General features: G+C 40.2%; 1 protein-coding gene across 1 annotated transcript in view; it reads right to left on the bottom strand.

Moving 5' to 3' along the window:
- LOC133575158 (matrix-remodeling-associated protein 5) overlaps nt 1-19,794 on the bottom strand; it is a 40,969-nt gene extending 21,175 nt beyond the window's left edge. Inside the window, exons 1-4 of the mRNA XM_061927703.2 lie at nt 19,580-19,794; nt 7,546-7,669; nt 7,140-7,276; nt 725-854 (exon numbers count right to left, since the gene is read on the bottom strand). Of these exons, the coding sequence (XP_061783687.2) occupies nt 725-854; nt 7,140-7,276; nt 7,546-7,632 (354 nt within the window). The 5' untranslated portion in view covers nt 7,633-7,669; nt 19,580-19,794. The remainder of the gene's footprint in view (nt 1-724; nt 855-7,139; nt 7,277-7,545; nt 7,670-19,579) is intronic.
- Between the last annotated feature and the right edge of the window lie 4,592 nt (nt 19,795-24,386).

A 24,386-nucleotide genomic window follows, 5' to 3' on the forward strand; every position in this document is an offset into this window, starting at 1 on the left:
ACTATTGTTGTTGATAATATTCATTTTTGTTTCACTACTTTTGGATTGTTCTGTCGTGTTGGTGTCTCCTCTCAATTGCTCTGTTTATTGCTGTTCTGAGTGTTGCTGGGTCGGGTTTGGTTTTGGAATTGGATTGCATTGTTATGGTATTGCTTTGTATTATTTTGTTGGATTGATTAATAAAAAATAAATAAAAATAAAAATAAAAATAAAAATAAATTAAAATTAAAATCGATTTTTGAAAAATGAGAATCGATACTGAATCTTACAACGTGAGAATCGCGATTTGAATTCGAATCGATTTTTTCCCACACCCCTAATCATTATCATAAAGTTTTTATGAAAGTGAATCACTCCCTTCCTTTTCTTGTTACAGTATTTAAATGTGCAACCTGTGTGAACAATGATTAGAGCATAGGCATTTAAGTTAAAAAAAAACCCTCCAAAGGGACCTATGCCTCACCTGGCATGAAAGTCACTACACGTCACTGCACTATAGTATACCCAAATTTACCAACCACCTTAGTCTCAAATGAGTCTCATAATCAGTGATTTAGACATTGTTTTTATTGATTGGGTTTCATCTTGTGATATTTCAACAATATTTGAACTTGAACAAACAAATTTTTTTCCAAAGAGAATATATGCTCTAATCAGCTATTAGTGATAGTTTCCTCTCCAATGCATAGAAGTACAGTTAAACCAACAAGAACATACACTTTACCTGGAGCGATCGCAAGCTGTAAAATGCCCCATGTTGGACAGTGCTTATGTCGTTACCATGTAACATGAGCATCTCCAATTTCCGCAGCGACCTGAATTGGGACCCTTCCACTTCAGTCAGACTATTATATCTGTGAGAGGGAGATACAACAAAGCCCTGTCACAGGATGTCACCGGTGAAATTGGACATGAAATGAATGTGTATGTATAAGATAGAAAAACATTGATGTTAGCTACTATAACAATATACAAAAGCCCTGTCAACCAGAAGGTTGGCAGGGCTTTTGGATTGTTCTGTCGTGTTAAAGACGGCAACATAAAGCAGCAAGCGTATGTGTGAATAGAGCTTAAGCACATAATCATTCAGCAATTAAAATACAAAGAGCTATTGAAAACCCTGCCTTTGAGTCTCAAGCTTTCAGCACATTACAATAAGTATATCCTTCCAAGAGTCATGCAAACGGCAAATACAGTACAGAACAGTAGATGTTTTTGTCAAATACATTATTTATCAAAGAAACAAACAAGATTGTGGCAGCTTAAACCAGACCTCCCAAAATGATAAAAGCACAGAATTTTATCACCATCCTCAGTCAGAGATCTATTTCATGAATGCCGGTTTTCTTGACAAGGTTTTCCAATCGTGGGGTTGAGGATTAGTGCTCGTCAGAATTTCAATTCAAGTCATTTGAATTAGAAAGACAAAGACACGCCATTGCTGGCATAAAAAGGAGATGATACAAAGTGTGGCTATGTTTCATAGAAAAAATTCATTCCACAATGGGGAAATTATGCAGTTGCAGTGAAGAACCAAAAAGTCCACACAAACAAGGTAAAAACACATGAAAACAAGAAAAAAACATAAACAAACAGAAAAGACCCAAAATATATTAAAAGCTCACAGAGCTAATGCAACCAGCTGCCACTTCAGCGGCGCTATTTCGACATACTACAACATTTTCAGGTTTTGCCTTTATTTGTAGCTTTCAATACGTTGATTTGGTTCATAGTAATGATAAATACTAAAAATATGTCAAACAAATTATGTATGAAATGGAATATACTGCACAGGATAATTTTGGAACACATACGCATTGTTATTTGGAATTACAAATGTCAGTGGGCCGCAGTGGGTTAAAACAATTTAAATAATTTATTATGAGTCTACTGAAAATGTGACCAAATCTGCTGGGTCAAAAGTATACATACAGCAATGTTAATATTTGCTTACATGTCCCTTGGCAAGTTTCACTGCAATAAGGCGCTTTTGGTAGCCATCCACAAGCTTCTGGCATTTTTGACCACTCCTCTTGACAAAATTGGTGCAGTTCAGCTAAATTTGTTGGTTTTCTGACATGGACTTGTTTCTTCAGCATTGTCCACACGTTTAAGTCAGGACTTTGGGAACCATACTAAAACCTTAATTCTAGCCTGATTTAGCCATTCCTTTACCACTTTTGACGTGTGTTTGGGGTCATTGTCCTGTTGGAACACCCAAGACCCAACCTACGGGCTGATGATTTTAGGTTGTCCTGAAGAATTTGGAGGTCATCCTCTTTTTTCATTGTCCCATTTACTCTCTGTAAAGCACCAGTTCTATTGTCAACAAAACAGGCCCAGAGCATAATACTACCACCATCATGCTTGACAGTAGGAATGGTGTTCCTGTGATTAAAGGCCGCACCTTTTCTCCTCCAAACATATTGCTGGGTATTGTGGCCAAACAGTTACATTTTTGTTTCATCTCACCACATAACTTTCCTCCAGAAGGTCTTATCTTTGTCCATGTGATGTCAGATGAAACAAAAATTTAGCTGTTTGTTCATAAAAGAACTACACTTTATGAATGTTTTTTGTGACAAACAAGTATGTGCTCCAATCACTCTATCACAAAATAATAAGAGTTGTAGAATTTATTGGAAACTCAAGACAGCCACGACATTATGTTCTTTACAAGTGTATGTAAACGTTTTACTACGACTATATATATATATATATATATATATATATATATATATATATATATATATATATATATATATATATATATGGATTAAGAGGGCTGAGGGTGTATGATGTTGCGAGACCTGAACACCCTATGGCCCCAGGATACATCACTGAGGATGTGTCCCTGTGCATCCTTGAGATGTTTTTTGTACAGTGTATATATATATATATTCCTTGCGCACTAATTGACTGAAAGAGTGCGCACTTGATGTCACGTTATCGATGGAAAAATGCATTTTTAGACAACATGATTTGCCTGAGCGGCTAGGAAACACAGAGAGTAACAAGGGGTATTAAATGGATTTGAAAGGACGAATAAAAAAATAATAATGATACTTTTTTTTTTTTTTTTTTAACCTTGGGACTTCACGCGAGCCGGATTTTGGACGCTGGCGGGATACGGCCCACGGGCCGTAGTTTGGGGACCCCTGATCTGACACAGTAATGAAATTGTATCTTACCACTCCTTAAACAATGACTTTACAGTAACCATATTCCTTTAAAGTTTCAGTTTTAGTCATGTGAGCATTTCTAACTACCGTATTTTTCGGAGTATAAGTCGCACCGGAGTATAAGTCGCACCTGTCGAAAATACAAAATAAAGAAGGAAAAAAACATATATAAGTCACACTGGAGTATAAGTCGCATTTTTTTGGGAAATTTATTTGGTAAAACCCAACACCAAGAATAGACATTTGAAAGGCAATTTAAAATAAATAAAGAATAGTGAACAACAGGCTGAATAAGTGTATGTTATATGACGCATAAATAACCAACTGAGAACGTGCCTGGTATGTAAACGTAACATATTATGGTAAGAGTCATTCAAATAACTATAACATTAAAAGAACATGCTATACGTTTACCAAACAATCTGTCACTCCTAATCGCTAAATCCCATGAAATCTTATACGTCTAGTCTCTTACGTGAATGAGCTAAATAATATTATTTGATATTTTACGCTAATGTGTTAATAATTTCACACATAAGTCGCTCCTGAGTATAAGTCGCACCCCCGGCCAAACTATGAAAAAAACTGCGACTTATAGTCCGAAAAATACGGTATGTGCATCTAGTATTTAGCTATTGTGGTAACTCCAGCATATTTACATTGTTGCTCAATGTTGATGAATATGCATTGTCCTAATTCAAATAAATAAATAAATAAAATAGTAAGACCTTTGCAGGAAGTATACTGAGAACATAAAGAAGCCAATAGTTAGATAGATAGTACTTTATTGATTCCTTCAGGAGAGTTCCCTCAGGAAAATTAAAAAAAAGTTGTTACAATTTACACCAGTCTTGGGCTTGCTCAATTGATATCATGCTGTTACTTTATGTTAATTACTGCCTTTTAAACTTTGAACAATTTCCCTTTTGGATCAATAAAGTTTGTCTAAGTCTTAAACTGCTCATTAACTATATAAAGATTAACCTTGAATGTATTTTAATATTGACTACTTATATTGATGCTTATTGAATATTCATGCTTCACATAGATCAATGTGGAAAGTATTGTGCATTTGATTAACTCCATGACCTGTTGAATTTTGCAGAAGTGTGGAACAGAATGTCATGCATTTGTTTGTACATTTTGTTCAGCAAATGACGTAGCAAAGTGCGAGAGCAAAAAACATTGGGCCCATGTATGTACAACAAATCATAGCAAAGGGACTGTTTACCCTAAATATTGCTTAAAACCTTGCAACTACAAGGACTATGACGCCCATGTTAAGGCAGACCAAAATGATAAACGATGTACAGGGTGCATACACCCCTCTCCATGTGACTTCTTCTCTTTTAAGCATAACATCATTTACTATACAATGTCTGCTGTTATTAGGATGCAGATTGATAGATTTGTGTTATATTTCCGTTTAGATGAAGAATGACTCATAGTCCTCGCGAGGAAAAGGGAGGTGGAACCAGGCGTCTTCATATCTTTACCGCCATTTGAGGGTCTAAATTGGCTGTCAAAGCATACCAATTTAGCGGATTACGTCCTCATCCTTCTACTATCAAGGAGAGAGACATTATGTATGATCTAGATAGGCTCCAGCACCCCCCATGACTCCGAAAGAGACAAGCGGTAGTAAATGGATGGATGGATGGAATAAACTTCCATGAGCTCCGAGGCGAGAAAGCAGCTCACCAGTCGATGATGTCAACATAGTTACACAAGCTAGTGATCACAGCACTGCTATAAATAATTTGTCTATGTTAGTATTTTTAATAACAATATCAATAATATTAATATTCAAGTCGCGAAATGTAAATAGAGTATTGTTCCCGGTTTTTGGATGGTCATTTATTGGGTCTTATCAGCGGAATAGAGGACCTACCATTGGCTCCATCGTAAGCAGACTTTTATTTATGTTTATTTACAAGTTAGAATGCATTAAAATCTCTCGTCATAATGATTGTGAAAGATAAGCAAAATTCCTAAAAAAGTGCAGTTCCCCTTTCAGTGCCTACTGTTGATGTTTTCCTAATTCCCTGTTCCATATGCATACAAACATATGTATAATTTCTGTTTACAAAGACTAAATGCATGTTTATTAATTTAAAGTAAGCAATACTGTGTTTACAGTGCTAAGTCTTTCGGAAATTAAAAAAGATCAAATCCAAACAATGGCAGTATGTTTGATGTGTTCCAAGCCACCATCCAAGATGTTTATTGTCTATTGTGAAAATGGGTTTAGTAATGAAAGGGACATACAAATAAACACATAGCCCAACAGTAAAGGACATAAGTCAAAAAATAGTCTTAAGCAAGTCTGAGTGTAATCTCAGCATCATTTTATACATACTCTACTGTACTTGGACCTGCCTATTTGAGATTAGGAATTAGCGAAATCCGGTTCCATAATAGCACCGATGCCGATGTAAACAGTGTCTCAATTTGGTGCTAAATCAGTTCAGCCACCTGCAGCAAGTGTTTGGAGTTGATATAGTGCAAGTGACATCATGTAAGTAATTTAGCGTTTTGACAAAGGCACAGACAGTCTGACGCTCTTTTGAAACTTTTTTACAGACCTTAAACAAAAAGGCCTCAAATGTAAGTAAAACCCATGGAACATGCCTGGTCCGAACTTACAGTATTCTAAATGCTGTTGTTTGAACTATTGGTAAGTGGGTGGTCTGGTGTTTTGAAAAGACTCTTCTGTCATCTCCCTGAAGGTCTGGTCCTCATCCAAATGTCTGCTGTGATGAAGCTTTCTCTTTATTCCTGTCTGATCGCACTTTGCCCCATGTAAATATTGATGCATCTCAAATGAATATGGCTGTACGCAATAATATTGAAACCTTCTTTAGACTTAGAGCCGTATTATACTTCATGGGATTGATTATTGTGTTGGATGAGCCAGATGTGTGCTGTTTGGAAGGAAAAGTATGGCATGGTATGGTTTATTTGTTTCAGACATGTTTATATGAATAAACATCTAGTGTTTTTTCTTGCTTGCTCTAAACGAAGGCGGACACTTCCCTTTCCTCTCCCTTATCCTCCCCCGCTTTTGCTTCTTCGTCTCGTCTCAACTTTTTTTGGAGCCTGTTCTCCAAATCTAAAAGATGGAATTGATAAACTGGTCTCTGAACACAATTGACAAGATTTTTCTCAACAAGAAGCCCAGGTTCGGGTGAACCTGTCTGTGCTGACAGATAATTTGCTGCTGGATACATGATGGACGTATGGGAGAAGTGGAGGGTCATAGGCTAATTTTAGAAACTGCTTTTAACACAAAAGGCTCGGGCAAACAATCAAACAACTTGTTTTCTTCACGTATGTAAGAGTTAGCAGGGGTTTACCTCTGTAAATAACATTTCATAAGTAAATGCTTTATCCCACCAAAGCACAAGAGCCAAAGAAACAGAAAATGCAGTGCACCTTAATTGTGACGATGGACTTTCCTCTTAATGGACCCCTTGTGCAAACGGTTTGAATTCTACAGTATGTGCAGTGGTGCAACGTTTGCTGCCCCCTGTCAAATTGATGAATCCAAATACACAGTCAGGAGCTAATTATGAGACCACGCTGTTTTTCCAACCTAAACAGTGGCTGGGTTTGTTTCCCTACTTGTGAGAGAGTGGTGCTGAAAGCTCCATCCAATATGATATACAAAGACCCACATGGAGGTGATTAGGACCCCCTGCCCCCCAGTTTGGTACTAAACCATCAGCTCCTGGCTTTCAAGCAGAAGTTGTCATATTAAATGCACTGTGAATTATGTGTTGACTATCTTCTTGATTAAATCCATTATGTAAGAAAAAAAAAAAAGTGCCTGCAGGTTTATTAAGCATAAACAAATGACAAGCAATGGTATGCTTTCTAATCATACATGTTGGGACAAGATGACATTTTGGTTTAATTTTAGATTTAAAGTGACACGCCTTAAAAAACATAGCTTACCCTAAGTTGAGCCTCTCTGTGTCTTTGGGAAAGTTGTTTGGCATAGCAGTGAGATGTCTGAATGTACAGTGGACATCTTTGACACCTGGACAGCTACAGCTCCGTGGACAGGGAGGTACAGCATGGGCGGGGGAGATCTGCAAGAAGGGAGGGATCACAGACCATTTTGGTGATTACATGGGAAGGGAAGTTAACTAATACCACAGAACAGAATAAGATAATAAAAATCAGAATAATTCTGCATCTATTTATTAACACTCTGGGAGGTTGTAGCCCCTACTGCATGTACATAAATATACAGGAAATGAATGATTGTTTATCAAAATGATAAATCATGTCAATGATTAGCAGTGTGTGAGTGCTTGAAACTAACCAATTAGCCAGTTCATGTATAGATCATATTTACCGTTAGCCATAGCAGTGATGTGACGATAAGGGGAAAGCACACTGGAGCCAACCTGCAGAAGACCATGGTGCACCAGCACAACGCCATATCTCAATCACTGAGGCTGCTCACGCCATTAATGCATCTGCAGGAAGCGATGAATTGTTAAATGTTAGCATGCAACAGCCAACTCAAATAATAACAGGAACACGAATACACATTAACACAACTACTACTGCTATGGGGAATCATAGAGAAATTAATTAAATTTAGAGGCTTACCTTTAGCAACAACCATTTACACCAAAGTTTGCTGGGAAAACCGGATGCACCCACAGCGACACTACACTATTTTGATGATGTATTGTATCAAACATACAGTATGTAGCCCACACATAAGTGATTCGAGGCAAATGGCAGGTTTGCTTGTAGTCAGGATAAGGACAAATTGACCTTTGTGTTTCTGCCTCCGTAGTGGAATCAAAGGGCAGGGTTAACTGTTGGGCACAAGCTACGAGTTTCTGGAATGTTCTTTAAACTTGAACAGTTCTGCTCTGAGTCCAAGAATCTGACTTTCTCGTAGCCACAGTATTATAGTGCATGAGAATGCAATATTTGTATGCTAACGTAGTAATGAGGCCGACAGTTTGTGTGTCTCATGATCTTCTACGGGCTACCTTGACTTAAAAGAGCAATAAAGATATCTTTATAACTGCTCTCTAGAATCCAGTGGTCTGGAATTGTCTTCCTGGGTCAAAGATACTGTCGGACTCGGTCTTCCTCGCTAATGGTTTTACCATTCACCTTGGAGACACAGAGAGAGGACGGAAGTAACAGATGACAGTAAAAACAGACACCATAGCAGGAAAGATGTTGCCAGAGAATGCAAAAGTTAAAAAATATGATTAGATAAGAAGATCTCCTGGAAGTAAATAGAAAAAGTAAGTGAAAACAAGCAAGAATTTTGATAGTTTGGTAAAGTTTCAAAAAAACAGTTCGCTATGGCTGTAGGATCCGGAAGCCCTAAAGCCAAACTAAGTTTCATGAGACTTAAGGCCAGATTCAGCAGTGATTTGAATGTAGCACTAAAGATCCCATTCAACATGTTGGATCTAATCAGATCATGTTGCAATTCTTATGCAGCATCATGATATTGCATGTAGAAAATGCTAAATCCTTGGCCGAGATCTGTACTTATCTTAAGTATATAGTATACTATACATATATATATATATATATATATATATATATATATATATATATATATATATATATATATATATATATATATATATATATAGTATACTATATACTTACTTATATAGTATACTATACATATATATATATATATATATATATATATATATATATATGTATATATACATATATATATATATATATATATATATGTATAGTATACTATATACTTAAGATAAGTATCAGTGACGTGCGGTGAGGTTGATGGCTGGTGAGGCACTGACTTCATCACAGTCAGATTTACAAACATATGAACCCTAAAGAGTATCTTATTCACCATTTGATTGGCAGCAGTTAACGGGTTATGTTTAAAAGCTCATACCAGCATTCTTCCCTGCTTGGCACTCAGCATCAAGGGTTGGAATTGGGGGTTAAATCACCAAAAATGATTCCCGGGCGCGGCGCCGCTGCTGCCCACTGCTCCCCTCACCTCCCAGGGGGTGATCAAGGGGATGGGTCAAATGCAGAGGACAAATTTCATTACACCTAGTGTGTGTGTGACAATCATTGGTACTTTAACTTAACTTTAACTTTACACATACAAACTGTAGCACACAAAAAAGCACATTTAATAAAAAAAACTTTATTATGGTCTTACCTTTACTTAGAAATTAAGTCCATGCGCCGCAACTAAAGCCCTCACTTAAACTTTCCACGTGCATGATTGAATCTATTTAAAAAAGTGTAACCGAGGGTTTATAAATGTCGCCTATACTGTATGAAGCTACAAAATAACAAACACAGAGGCTCCAGTTTACATGAGGACCACTTTATTTACCTTCTTTCAAAAACCTCCGCAACGTGACATCACTTCCACTCTTAGCGCCTTCAAAATAAGAGCTCAAGGCATATACTGTATAACAGCGCATAACAGGAACTTAACATCACAAAGAGGAAAGCCCATGAAAATAGGTTACAAAAGTTATTTAATAAGAAGCCAAAAAGTGCAAAAACAATAATGTTCGTGTTGGAGGAGTTGTGAATTAGGTACACCTGCAGTCTGCAGGTGTATCTAATGTTGTGTCCCTGCAGTCATTCACAACTCCTCCAACACCAACATTATTGTTTTTGCACTTTTTGGCTTCTTATGAAATAATTTTTAAAAATAGATTCAATCTTGCACATGGAAAGTTTAAGTGTGGGCTTTAGTTGATATAACAATTCTACGGCAGGGGTGCAGGAGGCGAGCCTCAGCCAGTGCGTCTTTTGCAGCCGTTTTATGATCGCTCAGCACAAGAAATACGTTACACACATACAGTTGTTGACAAAATACACTGTACATTATATACCTCAGCTAACTAAACTATGGAAATGTATAATATAGTTCATATAGCAATACAGTCTCACTGCACAGCAGGCCAGCAGTTAGCCGAGTCATTGCGCAATCCATGTTGCGGCACTGAGTGACGTGCCTCAACTGGCTGCTGTTCACCGCACCGTCTCTTCTCAGTATTTGAACGGCAAATGTGAAAATTCAGCGATTTTGAATAAAAATAATCTAAAACTGGTGAAGTTAAATGGAAAATAACTTTATAGTATAATCACTGGATACATATTGAAACGACGTGGTCGCATAGTGATGCGGGTGTGGTTCTCCCAAGGATGCAGATGGCTTCGGACACAGCTTGCAGGTAGGAAAAATGATTTATTTTAAATATAAATAATATGATGAATAAACAAAAGGGCTAGCGTGGGAGCTAGCAAACCAAAAGAGCCTAGCGTGAGAACTAGTAGCTAAGAAACAGTAAATAATCGTCGTCATCAGTTGTGTGAGAACAAACTACGAAGCCAGACAGAGTGAGGCCAGAGCAAAGACTAAATAGCCCTCTGATTAGCGCCCGGGCAACAGGTGCGCGTCCCGAACACTAACCAGAGGCAGGTGCGCACAATCTGCCGTCATGGCAACAGAAACAAACTAAACTCAAGGTGCTGAAAACACGTGACACAAACATAAACAAACTCTGATCCGGGCAGCGGATCGTAACAGTACTCCCCCCTTAAAGGACAGATTCCAGATGTCCCTTGACACTAAATAAAACTAGAACCCAAAAAACAAGAAATAGTTCGAGAGTCAAGGGAGGGTGGAGGGAGGATTTGGTGGTGGGTCGCCAGGCCACGTGTCCCCGAATCCACCGGGGAAGAGTCAGGTGGCGGCGGCGAGTGGAACGCCGCTGCCGCAGGCGAGGCGGGCGACCACGGAAAGGCCACATTCGTGGCTGCCGAGAAGGTGGGCGTGAGTGGCGCCAGAAGTTCAGCAGCCGGAGAGTTCTACGACTACGTCTCGGGTGTCGCTGCTGTTTGCGCCACTGGCGTCCATAAACAAACCTCCGAGAGCGCCGCTTGCGCAGCCAGACCACTCGAGGTCGCTGAGACGAAGACGAGGAGAGAGCAGACGTCGCCGTGGAAACAGGAGGAGCCGACGTCGCCGTGGAAACAGGAGGAGCCGACGTCGCCGTGGAGGCAGGAGGAGCCGACGTCGCCGTGGAGGAAGGAGGAGCCGACGTCGCCGTGGAGGCAGGAGGAGACGTCGTCGCCGTGGAGGCAGGAGGAGACGTCGTCGCCGTGGAGGCAGGTGCAGGTTCTGGTACCAGCCGTGGAGCAGGTGCAGGTTCTGGTACCAGCTGTGGAGCAGGTGCAGGTTCTGGTACCATCCGTGGAGCAGGTGCAGGTTCTGGTACCAGCCGTGGAGCCGGCGCTGGTGTGGGTACCAGCCGTGGAGCCGGCGCTGGTGTGGGTACCAGCCGTGGAGCCGGCGCTGGTGTGGGTACCAGCCGTGGAGCCGGCGCTGGTGTGGGAACCAGCCTTGGAGCCGGGACAGGGGTTGGTCTTGGAGTCGGTGCTGGTGTGAGAACCAGCCTTGGAGCCGGCGCTGGTGTGAGAACCAGCCTTGGAGCCGGCGCTGGTGTGAGAACCAGCCTTGGAGCCGGCGCTGGTGTGAGAACCAGCCTTGGAGCCGGCGCTGGTGTGAGAACCAGCCTTGGAGCCAGCGCTGGTGTAAGAACCAGCCTTGGAGCCGGCGCTGGTGTGGGAACCAGCCTTGGAGCCGGCGCTGGTGTGGGAACCAGCCTTGGAGCCGGCGCTGGTGTGGGAACCAGCCGAGGAACTTGGCATGGTGGAGCTTGGTGTGGTGGAGGTACTGGAGACGAAGCTTGGTGTGTCAGCCGAGGTGCAGGAACAGGTGCTAGCCGAGGTGCAGCTGGAGGTGGCCTAGCTGGCGGTTGTGGCTTAGCAGGACGAAGGACTGGTGGCGGTGGCCGTGCAGGAGGTTGCGGTTTAGCACGCCGAAAGACTGGTGGCGGTGGCCGTGCAGGGGGTTGCGGCTTAGCACGCCGAAAAACTGGTGGCGGTGGCCGTGCAGGAGGTTGCGGCTTAGCACGCCGAAAAACTGGTGGCGGTGGCCGTGCAGGAGGTTGCGGCTTAGCACGCCGAAGTTGTGCCACCGCACTAGCACAGTTCCCAGTACTAGCCCCCACCTCAAGACGCGGATACCAGACGCGCTCTTTGCGGTTTGGAACTGTCTTCAAGGGTGGGTGGGGGGAGGTATGGAGGGGGGTATACTCTTCTTCAAATCGTCCAAATTGACTATTATCATCCCCCACTTGAGATTGAGTGGGAGCACAGGGGGAAAAAATATGTGCAGTGGGCGGAGCAATAGTCACTGGGGGCGGAACCAAAGTCACTGGAGGTGGAGTCTGAAAATCAGAATGTGACTGACTAGACTTACACTTAATAAAAATGTCCTGATAATGTCTTATCTTACAATGAAAGTCATTTGGTATTGGCTGACAGAAAGACTTAGAAGATGGAAAAAAAAAAATCTTGTTCAATGATGTCATCAGAAGTGGGCGGAGTTACCTCTTCGGGAGGCGCCAATGACATGACATTACTGTTGCAACTGTCCATGTGACTTACAGCCCAATCGGAGAACTTTTTGGCGAAGTGGTCGATGGGGTTGCCAAACATCTGAGGAGGGGGAGTTTGGGCTGAATGTAGCTTGCTTCGGTCCGGGGGAGGAGTTTGCAGGAGCGGCGCGTCTTGGAGGCGAGGGAAAGACCTCCTGGCCGGCTTCCGTCTTTGACGGCGCGCACGGTACTGCGGTGTAGCGGCGATGTCTTCCGACCAGAGGGAATCGATGGGGATAAGAGAGCCTCCAGGTCCCCACATGAGATTCGACCTCTCCTCCGTCGAATAGCGAAGCGTCTCGGCTTCCATCGCTCGCAACACCATGAGCGTACCTTCGTCCAACTCCTCGTTAGCCAGTGCGGGAGAGTTGTTTTCTGCTGGCTTCGTACTGAAACGATGTGGTCGCATAGTGATGCGGGTGTGGTTCTCCCAAGGATGCAGACGGCTTCGGACACAGCTTGCAGGTAGGAAAAATGATTTATTTTAAATATAAATAATATGATGAATAAACAAAAGGGCTAGCGTGGGAGCTAGCAAACCAAAAGAGCCTAGCGTGAGAACTAGTAGCTAAGAAACAGTAAATAATCGTCGTCATCAGTTGTGTGAGAACAAACTACGAAGCCAGACAGAGTGAGGCCAGAGCAAAGACTAAATAGCCCTCTGATTAGCGCCCGGGCAACAGGTGCGCGTCCCGAACACTAACCAGAGGCAGGTGCGCACAATCTGCCGTCATGGCAACAGAAACAAACTAAACTCAAGGTGCTGAAAACACGTGACACAAACATAAACAAACTCTGATCCGGGCAGCGGATCGTAACACATATAACAATTTAATTTTTTTCTTTTCTTTTTACATTTTTTTTTCTTTCCATGATGACAGGTGAGGCACGGCCTCTAGTGACTGCAGGTCACTGATATATATATATATATATATATATATATATATATATATATATATATATATATATATATATATATATATATATATATATATATATATATTTATATATATATATATATATATTTTTTTTTTTACATACATACTGCTGTGTTGTCTTTAAATAAATACATCAATATTTTAAGCAACATGTTTGTTAGATTCTTTTATCCCAAATTTCCTTCCAAAAAATTGCTCCGACCTTTGACCCTAGCTATACCAAGTGTTAATAGATTTAATGTCATTCACTGAGTTGTAGCTAGTAGGGATTTACTCAGATAAGAATAAAAATGTGAATATATACTTAGCTACTTGTTACAAATATCATGTGGCGTTCATGCTTGGATTAGCGTAGTGGTGTAAGGATGGTAAACATGATGGTGATTCTAATGCCTAGATTCTGCTGCTGCATTGAGGCGATGGCGTAACTACATTGGCTCGCTTCTTCTAAGTTTAAAGGATATTGGTTGAAAATTGTGATCTTTGGCAGAATATACATAGACAAATGGCATAAGGAGATTAGCACCAACAACAATAACACAAAACACATTTTAATCATAGTTTTACTTGGACTTAGACAAACTTTATTGATCCACAAGGGAAATTGTTCCACACAGTAGCTCAGTTACAAAGAATGCAAAGGGTAAGGATGGAAAGGTATAATGTAGACTAAAAATGTACCATAGTAGCAATATAAAGTATAATATATATGTAATATTTACATATTATATGCAGAAAACAGTGTGAAATACATATAAATGACGATTGGAATGGATAAAGGAACAGTTGACATCAGTCGACGTCACGTGACTTCTTGGCAAAGACCGTGATGAGAAGAGAGGAGGAGGGCAGAACTACATAGACAGCACCCTTTTGTACTTTGTTACAAGTTATTTATTTTAATAATGCTTCTCTATCAAAGTGCTTTGCAGTCGAAAGAATACAGACTGTGACCGATGTATGGGATTCTTCGTTTGGGCACAAGACTCTGCGGATTAATGTGCAGGCAAAGCAGGACTAGCACGATAACCCAAATTGTACATTAAAACCAGGGCAAACCTTTGGCAAAAAATGTCTTCAAAAACTTAATTCTACAAAAATCGGGGCGTACACATGAATATCAATAAAAGATCTTACTAAATGACTGGCAAAAAAAAAACCTCTAATCTAGTCAGGAATAGTTATTGAGTACCGTATTTTTCGGAGTATAAGTCGCTCCGGAGTATAAGTCGCACCGGCCGGAAATGCATAATAAAGAAGGGAAAAAACATATATAAGTCGCACTGGAGTATAAGTCGCATTTTTTGGGGAAATTTATTTCATAAAACCCAACACCAAGAATAGACATTTGAAAGGCAATTTAAAATAAATAAAGAATAGTGAACAACAGGCTGAATAAGTGTACGTTATAGGACGCATAAATAACCAACTGAGAACGTGCCTGGTATGTTAACGTAAAATATTATGGTAAGAGTCATTCAAATAACTACAACATATAGAACATGCTATATGTTTACCAAACAATCTGTCACTCCTAATCGCTAAATCCCATGAAATCTTATACGTCTAGTCTCTTACGTGAATGAGCTAAATAATATTATTTGATATTTTAGGGTAATGTGTTAAAAATTTCACACATAAGTCGCTCCTGAGCAGTGTTGGGTTAGTTACTGAAAACCAGTAACTAGTTACAGTTACTAGTTACTTTATTTCAAAAGTAACTCAGTTACTAACTCAGTTACTTAAACCAAAAAGTAATGCGTTACTGTGAAAAGTAACTATTTAGTTACTTATATATATATTTTTTAATTTTTTTAAGGCCCCATTTAATGCCCTTTTAGCCTTAATTTTAGTACTGTTATTGCACTGGAGAATAATACAATCTGTTGTTCAACTTGACATGCATTTGCATCATTGAACTCTGCTAAGCAATGTGCTCTACATACAACACACAAAGACAAAGATATGTTTTAAAGGGCCAATTTGTTTCAGACCAGAACAAATTGACAAAACTATTTTAAATAGCTGCAACTTAACATACATAAGTAACAAACAGCATAATAACAACATAGCTGTAAAACAAGAAAGGCACACACTACATACATAAAGCCTAACCAGGCGTTTTCTCAAGGAATTCTGAAATAAAATCATGTCTGAAGCCCAGAACACTCTACACATTTCCCCACTTAGTTTAGAGAAAAGGAAATATTAGCCTGGCCCACTAGTATCCCTCTTTAGGTTTGTGAACTTTATAGTCTAAACATTTAGAGTGATGTGATAATCAAACACTCTAAAAGTTTAAAATGAAAGAGTATATAAGAGAATTGACAGAGTGTGTGTACCTTCACGTGTGCAGTGCCTCGTTAAAATCCAGCCGCTGTTGGAGGTGGAGGTGAGTGTGTCTCTTTACTAGCTTCGTCGAAGCATGTTGTTTTTGTCGCTGTTTCAGCATATTTGAAACTTACATTCAGCTAAAATGTTCTTTTCTTTGTGGTCGATAAAAGAAACGTACTGAAAATATCTCCATTTTAAGAAACTCGGCTTCGGGGTTCGCCATGACGTCTTGATAGTAGACACAGACACGCCCCCTCCCCCACACACACACTCACACACACACACGTACACACAGACAGCGCGCGGCGCGCCTCTTTTTTGTCGCCTCTTCAGCAGCGACACTCAGATCTTCTCAGTTTCTAGCCGATACTACATAAAAAATAACGCAAAATAACGCAGTAACGCATCATGTAGTAACGGTAACGGAGTTACTGAATATAAAAAATAACGCGTTAGATTACTAGTTACCGCCGATAGTAACGGCGTTACAGTAACGCGTTACTTTGTAACGCGTTAGTCCCAACACTGCTCCTGAGTATAAGTCGCACCCCTGGCCAAACTATGAAAAAAACTGCGACTTATAGTCCGAAAAATACGGTATATGTTTTCACCTCGCACGTTTTGTCCTCACCTCACACGTTTTCTCCTCACACATTAAATCACCCAATTTGTCTTTGCTCTGTAGGTGTTGAAAGAGATCAAGATTAGGATGCCGCTTAAAGAATTAGGGTGAGGCTGGCGTGCTGTCGTTTCAAGCATGACGATGCTAGTTTAAGTTACAGCTCATGTTGAAGTTATCTTGTGAGCACTGCAACCCATTCTTTCTTTCTTCATTTTGTTTTTGAGCATTCAACCGCCCCATTTTGATTCTTATAAACAAACTGTGTGTACTGTATATAAAAACACAGATTTTTAAATGGAACCAGCATTGGCAGCATAGTACTTGCACTTAATAAGAAGTTCACTTTATATGATGGACAATGGTCCAGTTGGGAGGATGTCCTGGCTGAGGTCTGTGCCTCAGGAGGGATCCATGCACCTTCATGTCATAAACATTACGCTGACTCTCAGCCAACTCACTGCTTCTGTCTCTTTCAAGATATCATATGTTGAGGGAAACGCAGTACTGCAGTGAATTTTCCACATTTGTTTCCATTCCCTCCTGGGCACTCGCATTCTCTGCAGTGGACATTTGTGTTCTGCATTAACCCCCCGAAATGTGCAATTCTGACGAAATTAATAGTGAAAAAAGCAAATGTCCACTGCAGAGGACGCTGGTTTTCAGGGGGATATAGTGCCATGCATTTACAAATCCTTTAGTTGCAGTGATTTATCCATCTAAATCAGTGGTTCTCAAACCTTTTTACCACTTCAGAAAAAAACTTTGCTCTCCAAGTACACTTTGTACCACCATAACGACCAACATTAAAATACAGTAGCGTACTAGGCCTAAGCATTCATTAAAAACAAGTCAAGGTTTTATTTAACAAGCATATTCAATATTTTTGGCCACTGCAACATTAGACACAGTTTGAACAGTAACGCTGTGTTTGATTATAGGAAAAATAAAACACTGTACATTGATCAAGTGATTCTTAGACGTACCACTAGTGGTACACGTACCACAGTTTGAGAATCACTGATCTAGATAGATCTTTATTATCAATGTATAACATGCAGCCAAAATCTATTTTTCGGAAATTAAAACGGGCACACAATAAATACATACTGTATTTATACAAACCCCGTTTCCATATGAGTTGAGAAATTGTGTTAGATGTAAATATAAACAGAATACAATGATTTGAAAATCATTTTCAACCCATATTCAGTTGAAAATGCTACAAAGACAACATATTTGATGTTCAAACTGATAAAAAATTTTTTTTGCAAATAATCATTAACTTTAGAATTTGATGCCAGCAACACGTGACAAAGAAGTTGGGAAAGGTGGCAATAAATACTGATAAAGTAGAGGAATGCTCATCAAACACTTATTTGGAACATGCCACGGGTGAACAGGCAAATTGGGAACAGGTGGGTGCCATGATTGGGTATAAAAGTAGATTCCTTGAAATGCTCAGTCATTCACAAACAAGGATGGGGCGAGGGTCACCACTTTGTCAACAAATGCGTGAGCAAATTGTTGAACAGTTTAAGAAAAACCTTTCTCAACCAGCTATTGCAAGGAATTTAGGGATTTCACCATCTACGGTCCGTAATATCATCAAAGGGTTCAGAGAATCTGGAGAAATCACTGCACGTAAGCAGCTAAGCCCGTGACCTTAGGCTGTACTACATCAACAAGCGACATCAGTGTGCAAAGGATATCACCACATGGGCTCAGGAACACTTCAGAAACCCACTGTCAGTAACTACAGTTGGCCGCTACATCTGTAAGTGCAAGTTAAAACTCTCCTATGCAAGGCAAAAAACGTTTATCAACAACACCCAGAAACGCCGTCGGCTTCGCTGGGCCTGAGCTCATCTAAGATGGACTGATACAAAGTGGAAAAGTGTTCTGTGGTCTGACGAGTCCACATTTCAAGTTGTTTTTGGAAACTGTGGACGTCGTGTCCTCCGGACCAAAGAGGAAAATAATCATCCGGATTGTTATAGGCGCAAAGTTGAAAAGCCAGCATCTGTGATGGTATGGGGGTGTATTAGAGCCCAAGACATGGGTAACTTACACATCCGTGAAGGCGCCATTAATGCTGAAAGGTACATACAGGTTTTGGAGCAACATATGTTGCCATCCAAGCAACGTTGCCATGGACGCCCCTGCTTATTTCAGCAAGACAATGCCAAGCCACGTGTTACATCAACATAGTAAAAAACATAGTAAAAAAGTGCGGGTACTAGACTGGCCTGCCTGTAGTCCAGACCTGTCTCCCATTGAAAATGTGTGGCACATTATTAAACCTTAAATACCACAACGGAGACCCCCGGACTGTTGAACAACTTAAGCTGTTCATCAAGCAAGAATGGGAAATAATTCCACCTGAGAAGCTTAAAAATGTGTCTTCTCAGTTCCCAAACGTTTACTGAGTGTTGTTAAAAGGAAAGGCCATGTAACACAGTGGTGAACATGCCCTTTACCAACTACTTTGACACGTGTTGCAGCCATGAAATTCTAAGTTAATTATTATTTGCAAAAAAAAATAAAGTTAATGAGTTTGCACATCAAATATCTTGTCTTTGTAGTGCATTCAATTGATTATGGGTTGAAAAGGATTTGCAAATCATTGTATTCCGTTTATATTTACATCTAACACAATTTCCCAACTCATATGGAAACTCATATGAAATAAATATACTGTATTTGAAGAAAATAATGGTATGGTATGGTAAGCAATCACATTTTCTTTAGCATTCATACAAGCATGCTGACCAGGCAAATTTCTAAGTAGTGACTGCACAGAGACGAACCGTACTTGTTAATATCTGTAAATACATGTCATGATGGGTATAAAGAAAAATATGTCAGTGGAGTTTCATTGCCAAGCCTTTTGACATGCATTAAATCATAAGCTGTCAAATAATGGAAATACTTTACTGTTTAAGTCATCATGTGAGATAGTTAATTAACATCCAAAAGAGTGCAACACATTTTCCACACACTCACCTGGAAATCGCTGCCGAGGCAAACTAAACCAAACTGTATAAAATAGACTCCAGAAACAAATCCTGCAGCCTGCAAAGTTTAACAAGACAACACGAGCGTAAAAAGTATCCAGTTGGTTTTAGTCCGGCTGCTGACTTGTAAAAATCTGAGAAAAACAACAGAGAACACAAGAAGGGATGGAGCTCTGTGAATTTGTGAGTGTGTGTTTGGATTAGTTTGACCCTCTGTTAGTCCTTAAGGCATCTGGATTTCAGATTAACTTCTTTTCTCCTTTGTGGTCCCGCTTGGTGTGTTCAGACAGGAATGCTGCACCACTTCTCCATCCCCTCCTACACCTACGCTCTTTTCTTTCACCTCCCCAAAACTCCCAGCCAGCTGGAAACATTATCACATCTTTTTGGTTTGTGTCTCCTTTCACGTTCCCAGAACCATTCTCTCTTATAAATATGTTCCGTTGCTTCCTGTTTTGCTCTTTTCACCGTCCGGAGTGACTTAAAAGCTGTTTATAGGAACGATGCATTTGTGATATTTACGCACCAGCTAGAATAAATCTGGTTTGATAAGTGAATGACTTTAACTGGAGGAACCACTAAGACACAAATCCTACAGATAAGCATGAAAAGGACTCAGGTGCTGCCAAGGATGCTGTAGCAGCAGACTAGTGATCGCAGATAATGCTTTGCTGAACAACTTATACTAAATACTTGAGTCCTTCATGGATTATATTTATCACCCGTAAGTTTCATGTCCTTTACAAATGCAGTGGTTGTTTTTGTTCCCAAAGATAAGAAATGTAAGATTACATTAGAAAATGTGTTTGTTCATGACTCGGTAAGTGTCCGCCCTGAGATCGGTAGGTGAGATCGGTAGGTTGTGTGTTCAAACCCCGGCCGAGTCATACCAAAGACTATAAAGATGGGACCCATTACCTCCCTGCTTGGCATTCAGCATCAAGGGTTGGAATTGGGGGTTCAATCACCAAAAATTATTCCCGGGCGCGGCTCACTGCTCTCCGCACCTCCCAGGGAGTGAGGGTGATGGAGAGGATAATCTCACCACACCTAGTGTGTGTGTGACAATCATTGGTATTTCAACTTTAACTTTAACCTAAAGAGGAACTGCACTTGTTTTTTGGAATTTTGCATATCGTTCACAACCATTATGAAAGACATGACAACGGATGGACTTTTTTTTTTTTTTTAAGCATTCCAAATATTAAATAAACGATGAGCTTCAACCTGAAATGGTTTTAACTTCAGAGGTGTGCTTAAAGTTCATTGAGAGAATGCCAAGTGTGTGCAAAAAAGTAATCAGAGCAAAGGGTGGCTATTTTGAAGAGTTGAAGAATTTTTTTTTTCAGTTATTTCACTTTTTTTTGTTAAGTACATAACTCCACATTTGTTCATTCATAGTTTTGATGCCTTCAGTGGCAATCTACAATGTAAATAGTCATGCAAATAAAGAAAACGCATTGAATGAGGAGAAGGTGTGTCCAAAATGTTGGCCTGTACTGTACATCGGGTACACCTGCAAACTCGAATGAATACAATAGGTACTGTATTCCAATTATTGATACTACTACTTATAGACAAAAGCTTCCAGTAGGGATGTAGAGGCCACAATCACCCGGAGAAATACTTTTGTCTTTACAGTGTAGCTTGCAATAGTGTTGCTCATACAGTATAATAAGATCAGATTTACAGGATCCAGGGTTCTATCTGTACCTTCGGTGGTTCTTTGTTTTCCCTTAGAGACATACTGTAAAGGCTGGGTTTCTTCCATACAGTAGCAACGAAAACTGGCATTCAAACAGCTAAATGTGAGCCCAAATCATACCATTTGATCTTGTCGGTTACATTTGGAAACACTTAAGCTGCTGAGCTGTTCATTTGCTGCCGGAGTCACACTCCAAACAAATCTGAATGGGCCTTTTGTACACAGCTCTTTGACTTTTGGAGGAAAATACAACCACGGCCATCAACACATGTTTAAAGCTTGTAAAACATTATTAGTAAGCCTCTGGATTTACTTTTGTTTTGAGCAATTGGAGTAAGAACACCACAGTTGTGTTAATAAATGCTTGTTTCTTACAAACTACATGTTTTTGTTGTTGGTTGGAGATCAGCATTAACTTTAGGACATGTGTTTAATCACAAATAAGTTTAGATAAGAACTAATTGGGGTATATGACTGCAAAAATCCGTAACTATAAAGGTAGGCTTTATAGTGTGACGTTTCTTGGTTATTTCATCAAGTATTGATTTAAAAAATGGTACTTGCTTGGCAGAATAATGCGCAAGCGAAATAAAGCGCCGCTTGTCGTTACAGTGAGAAAATGTTCTTTTTGTTCTTATTACTTAATTTATTTCCTCTCAAAAGATCTCCCAAGCTTGAGGCAGACTTTTCTCATGGCAATGCGAAAAAAAGTGCAAGTGAAGTGAAATTGGATGTTGTAAAATGCTAAAAAAGTGAGATTTTGTGCAGTTCTGCGGAGGACATAGAATTTCAAAAGGCGGGCAACAGGTACTGGTCAGTGACTGAAGCCGAGCAGAATGCCTGCTTTATGATTCCTTTCTACATTTCAAACACTTCCTTGTGGTCTACATAACATGTAAATATGATTCTTTGGTTAAAATTTTGTATGGATTATGTCAAGACTTGGACTATGTTGGTTTGTTTTCCCGAGATGCATAAGAATTGGACCGGACATGGCGTGAAGTTAAATACATGATTTAATAATAGACTATAAAAAGTATAAACAAAAGGCGCGCACAAGGCGGGGAACAAACTTGGCTAATAAAACAAAACTAGCACAAAGGCAGAACTATGGAAAAAAAGGAACAAACAAAAAGCGCTCACAGCGGAGGTACAAAACAGTGGCTTGAATAAACAAAAAACTTATGTGGCAAGAAAAGAGCAGCATGAACTATGACCTGGACAGAGTAAGCAGCGTGTCAAGAGTGCAGAGCATGAATGTGATGTCGCCAGGCCAACCAACAGAAAAGGAAAAGCTTAAATAACACAGACATTATTAACAACAGGTGCGTGAGTGCAAATGAATCAGGTGTGTGACATGAGGACAGGTGAAAACTAATGGGTTGTCATGGAAACAAAACGGGGAGTGAATATACAGGAGCTGACAAAATCCAAAAAAGCACATGGCCAAACAAAACATGATCAGACATGACAGATTATGTTTTACAAACCATCTTCAAACCGCTTTCTGACATTTTATGGTTGTTCTTACCTACGCTCTATGACCCAACAGCCATGTTGTAGTTTCTAGCACTTCCATATGGAGTCTACTGACCGATGTGAGTAACAACTATACGCTACTTTTTACTAGAAATGGCAACAGCAAAGGATTATCACTATAATCAGTCAGGAGTGGAAGAATGTAAGTTTTTTTGGGTAAAAAAATATACAAAGTCTACTTAAATAGACACAGCACTTTTAGGAAACACACATTTGGGCGGTGGTTCACATACTTACACAAGCTAATTGGATGATAAGACGGACGTACATTCCTGCAATGACATGCTTTATTAGATGCGTGCCAACTTTACTGCATGTTTCTTAAATAGGTCTTTCAATCTCAAACAGAAGACAACTGTACATCACTCATCCCTTTCTGTCTGTGCTCATCTTGTGTCCACACACACGCACGCACACACACTTGCATTTCAGTCATCACTTTGTCATAAGGATGACACGAGACATGGCCGAGTCCCAATGTTGTACAGGGCGTGGAATTCTTCTACCACCTTTTGCCAAGCAACTTGCATACAAAATACCAATACAGTACAATGAATTGGAATATCCCAAAGATTGTACAGTTTGGAAAATTACTAAAATAAATATCAAAAGTCACACAAAAATTAAACCAAACTATATCATGAAATGCATGAGCTCGGTGGGCATCTAAAGCTGGGATGGTGAAATTACAGCGTATTCTACTGAGATCGAGCGTCCTTTGCAGTGAACAAGTTCAAATCCGCACTAAAAGAACACCTCCAGACAATTTCAACCCTTGACTAACACCCTCCCTCCTCCACATCCCACCTCCCCGGATTGTAAATAATCAAATGTATATACTCGTTCTTATGCTTTCTGAACTCACTTTGTTCACTGCTCTCTGTACCAGTGACGTGCGGTGAGGTTGATGGCTGGTGAGGCACTGACTTCATCACAGTCAGATTTACAAACATATGAACCCTAAAGAGTATCTTATTCACCATTTGATTGGCAGCAGTTAACGGGTTATGTTTAAAAGCTCATACCAGCATTCTTCCCTGCTTGGCACTCAGCATCAAGGGTTGGGAGTCACTGCTGCTGCCCACTGCTCCCCTCACCTCCCAGTGGGTGATCAAGGGATGGGTCAAATGTAGAGGACAAATTTCACCACACCTAGTGTGTGTGTGACAATCATTGGTACTTTAACTTAACTTTAACTTGACACATACAAACTGTAGCACACAAAAAAGCACATTTAATAAAAAAAACGTTATTATGGTCTTACCTTTACTTATAAGTGCGGGAGCAGTGGTGTTCGTGTTGGAAGAGTTGTGAATGAATGAAATATGAAATCCGTGCTGCAGTCTGCAGGTGTACCTAATGTTGTGTCCCTGCAGTCGTTCACGCTCCTCCGGAGCGAGCAATGTTGTTTTTGCACTTTTTGGCTTCTTGTTAAGTGACTTTTTTTGGGTGGATTCGGTCTTGCACGTGGAGGGTTTGGGTGTGGGCTTTGGTTGTTGTGGCGCTCGCGTCGGGGGGTGCAGTCTGCGGCGGAGGTGCAATAACCAGCACC

Source organism: Nerophis lumbriciformis, linkage group LG35 (assembly GCF_033978685.3).
Source record: "Nerophis lumbriciformis linkage group LG35, RoL_Nlum_v2.1, whole genome shotgun sequence".
Lineage (NCBI taxonomy): Eukaryota > Metazoa > Chordata > Actinopteri > Syngnathiformes > Syngnathidae > Nerophis > Nerophis lumbriciformis.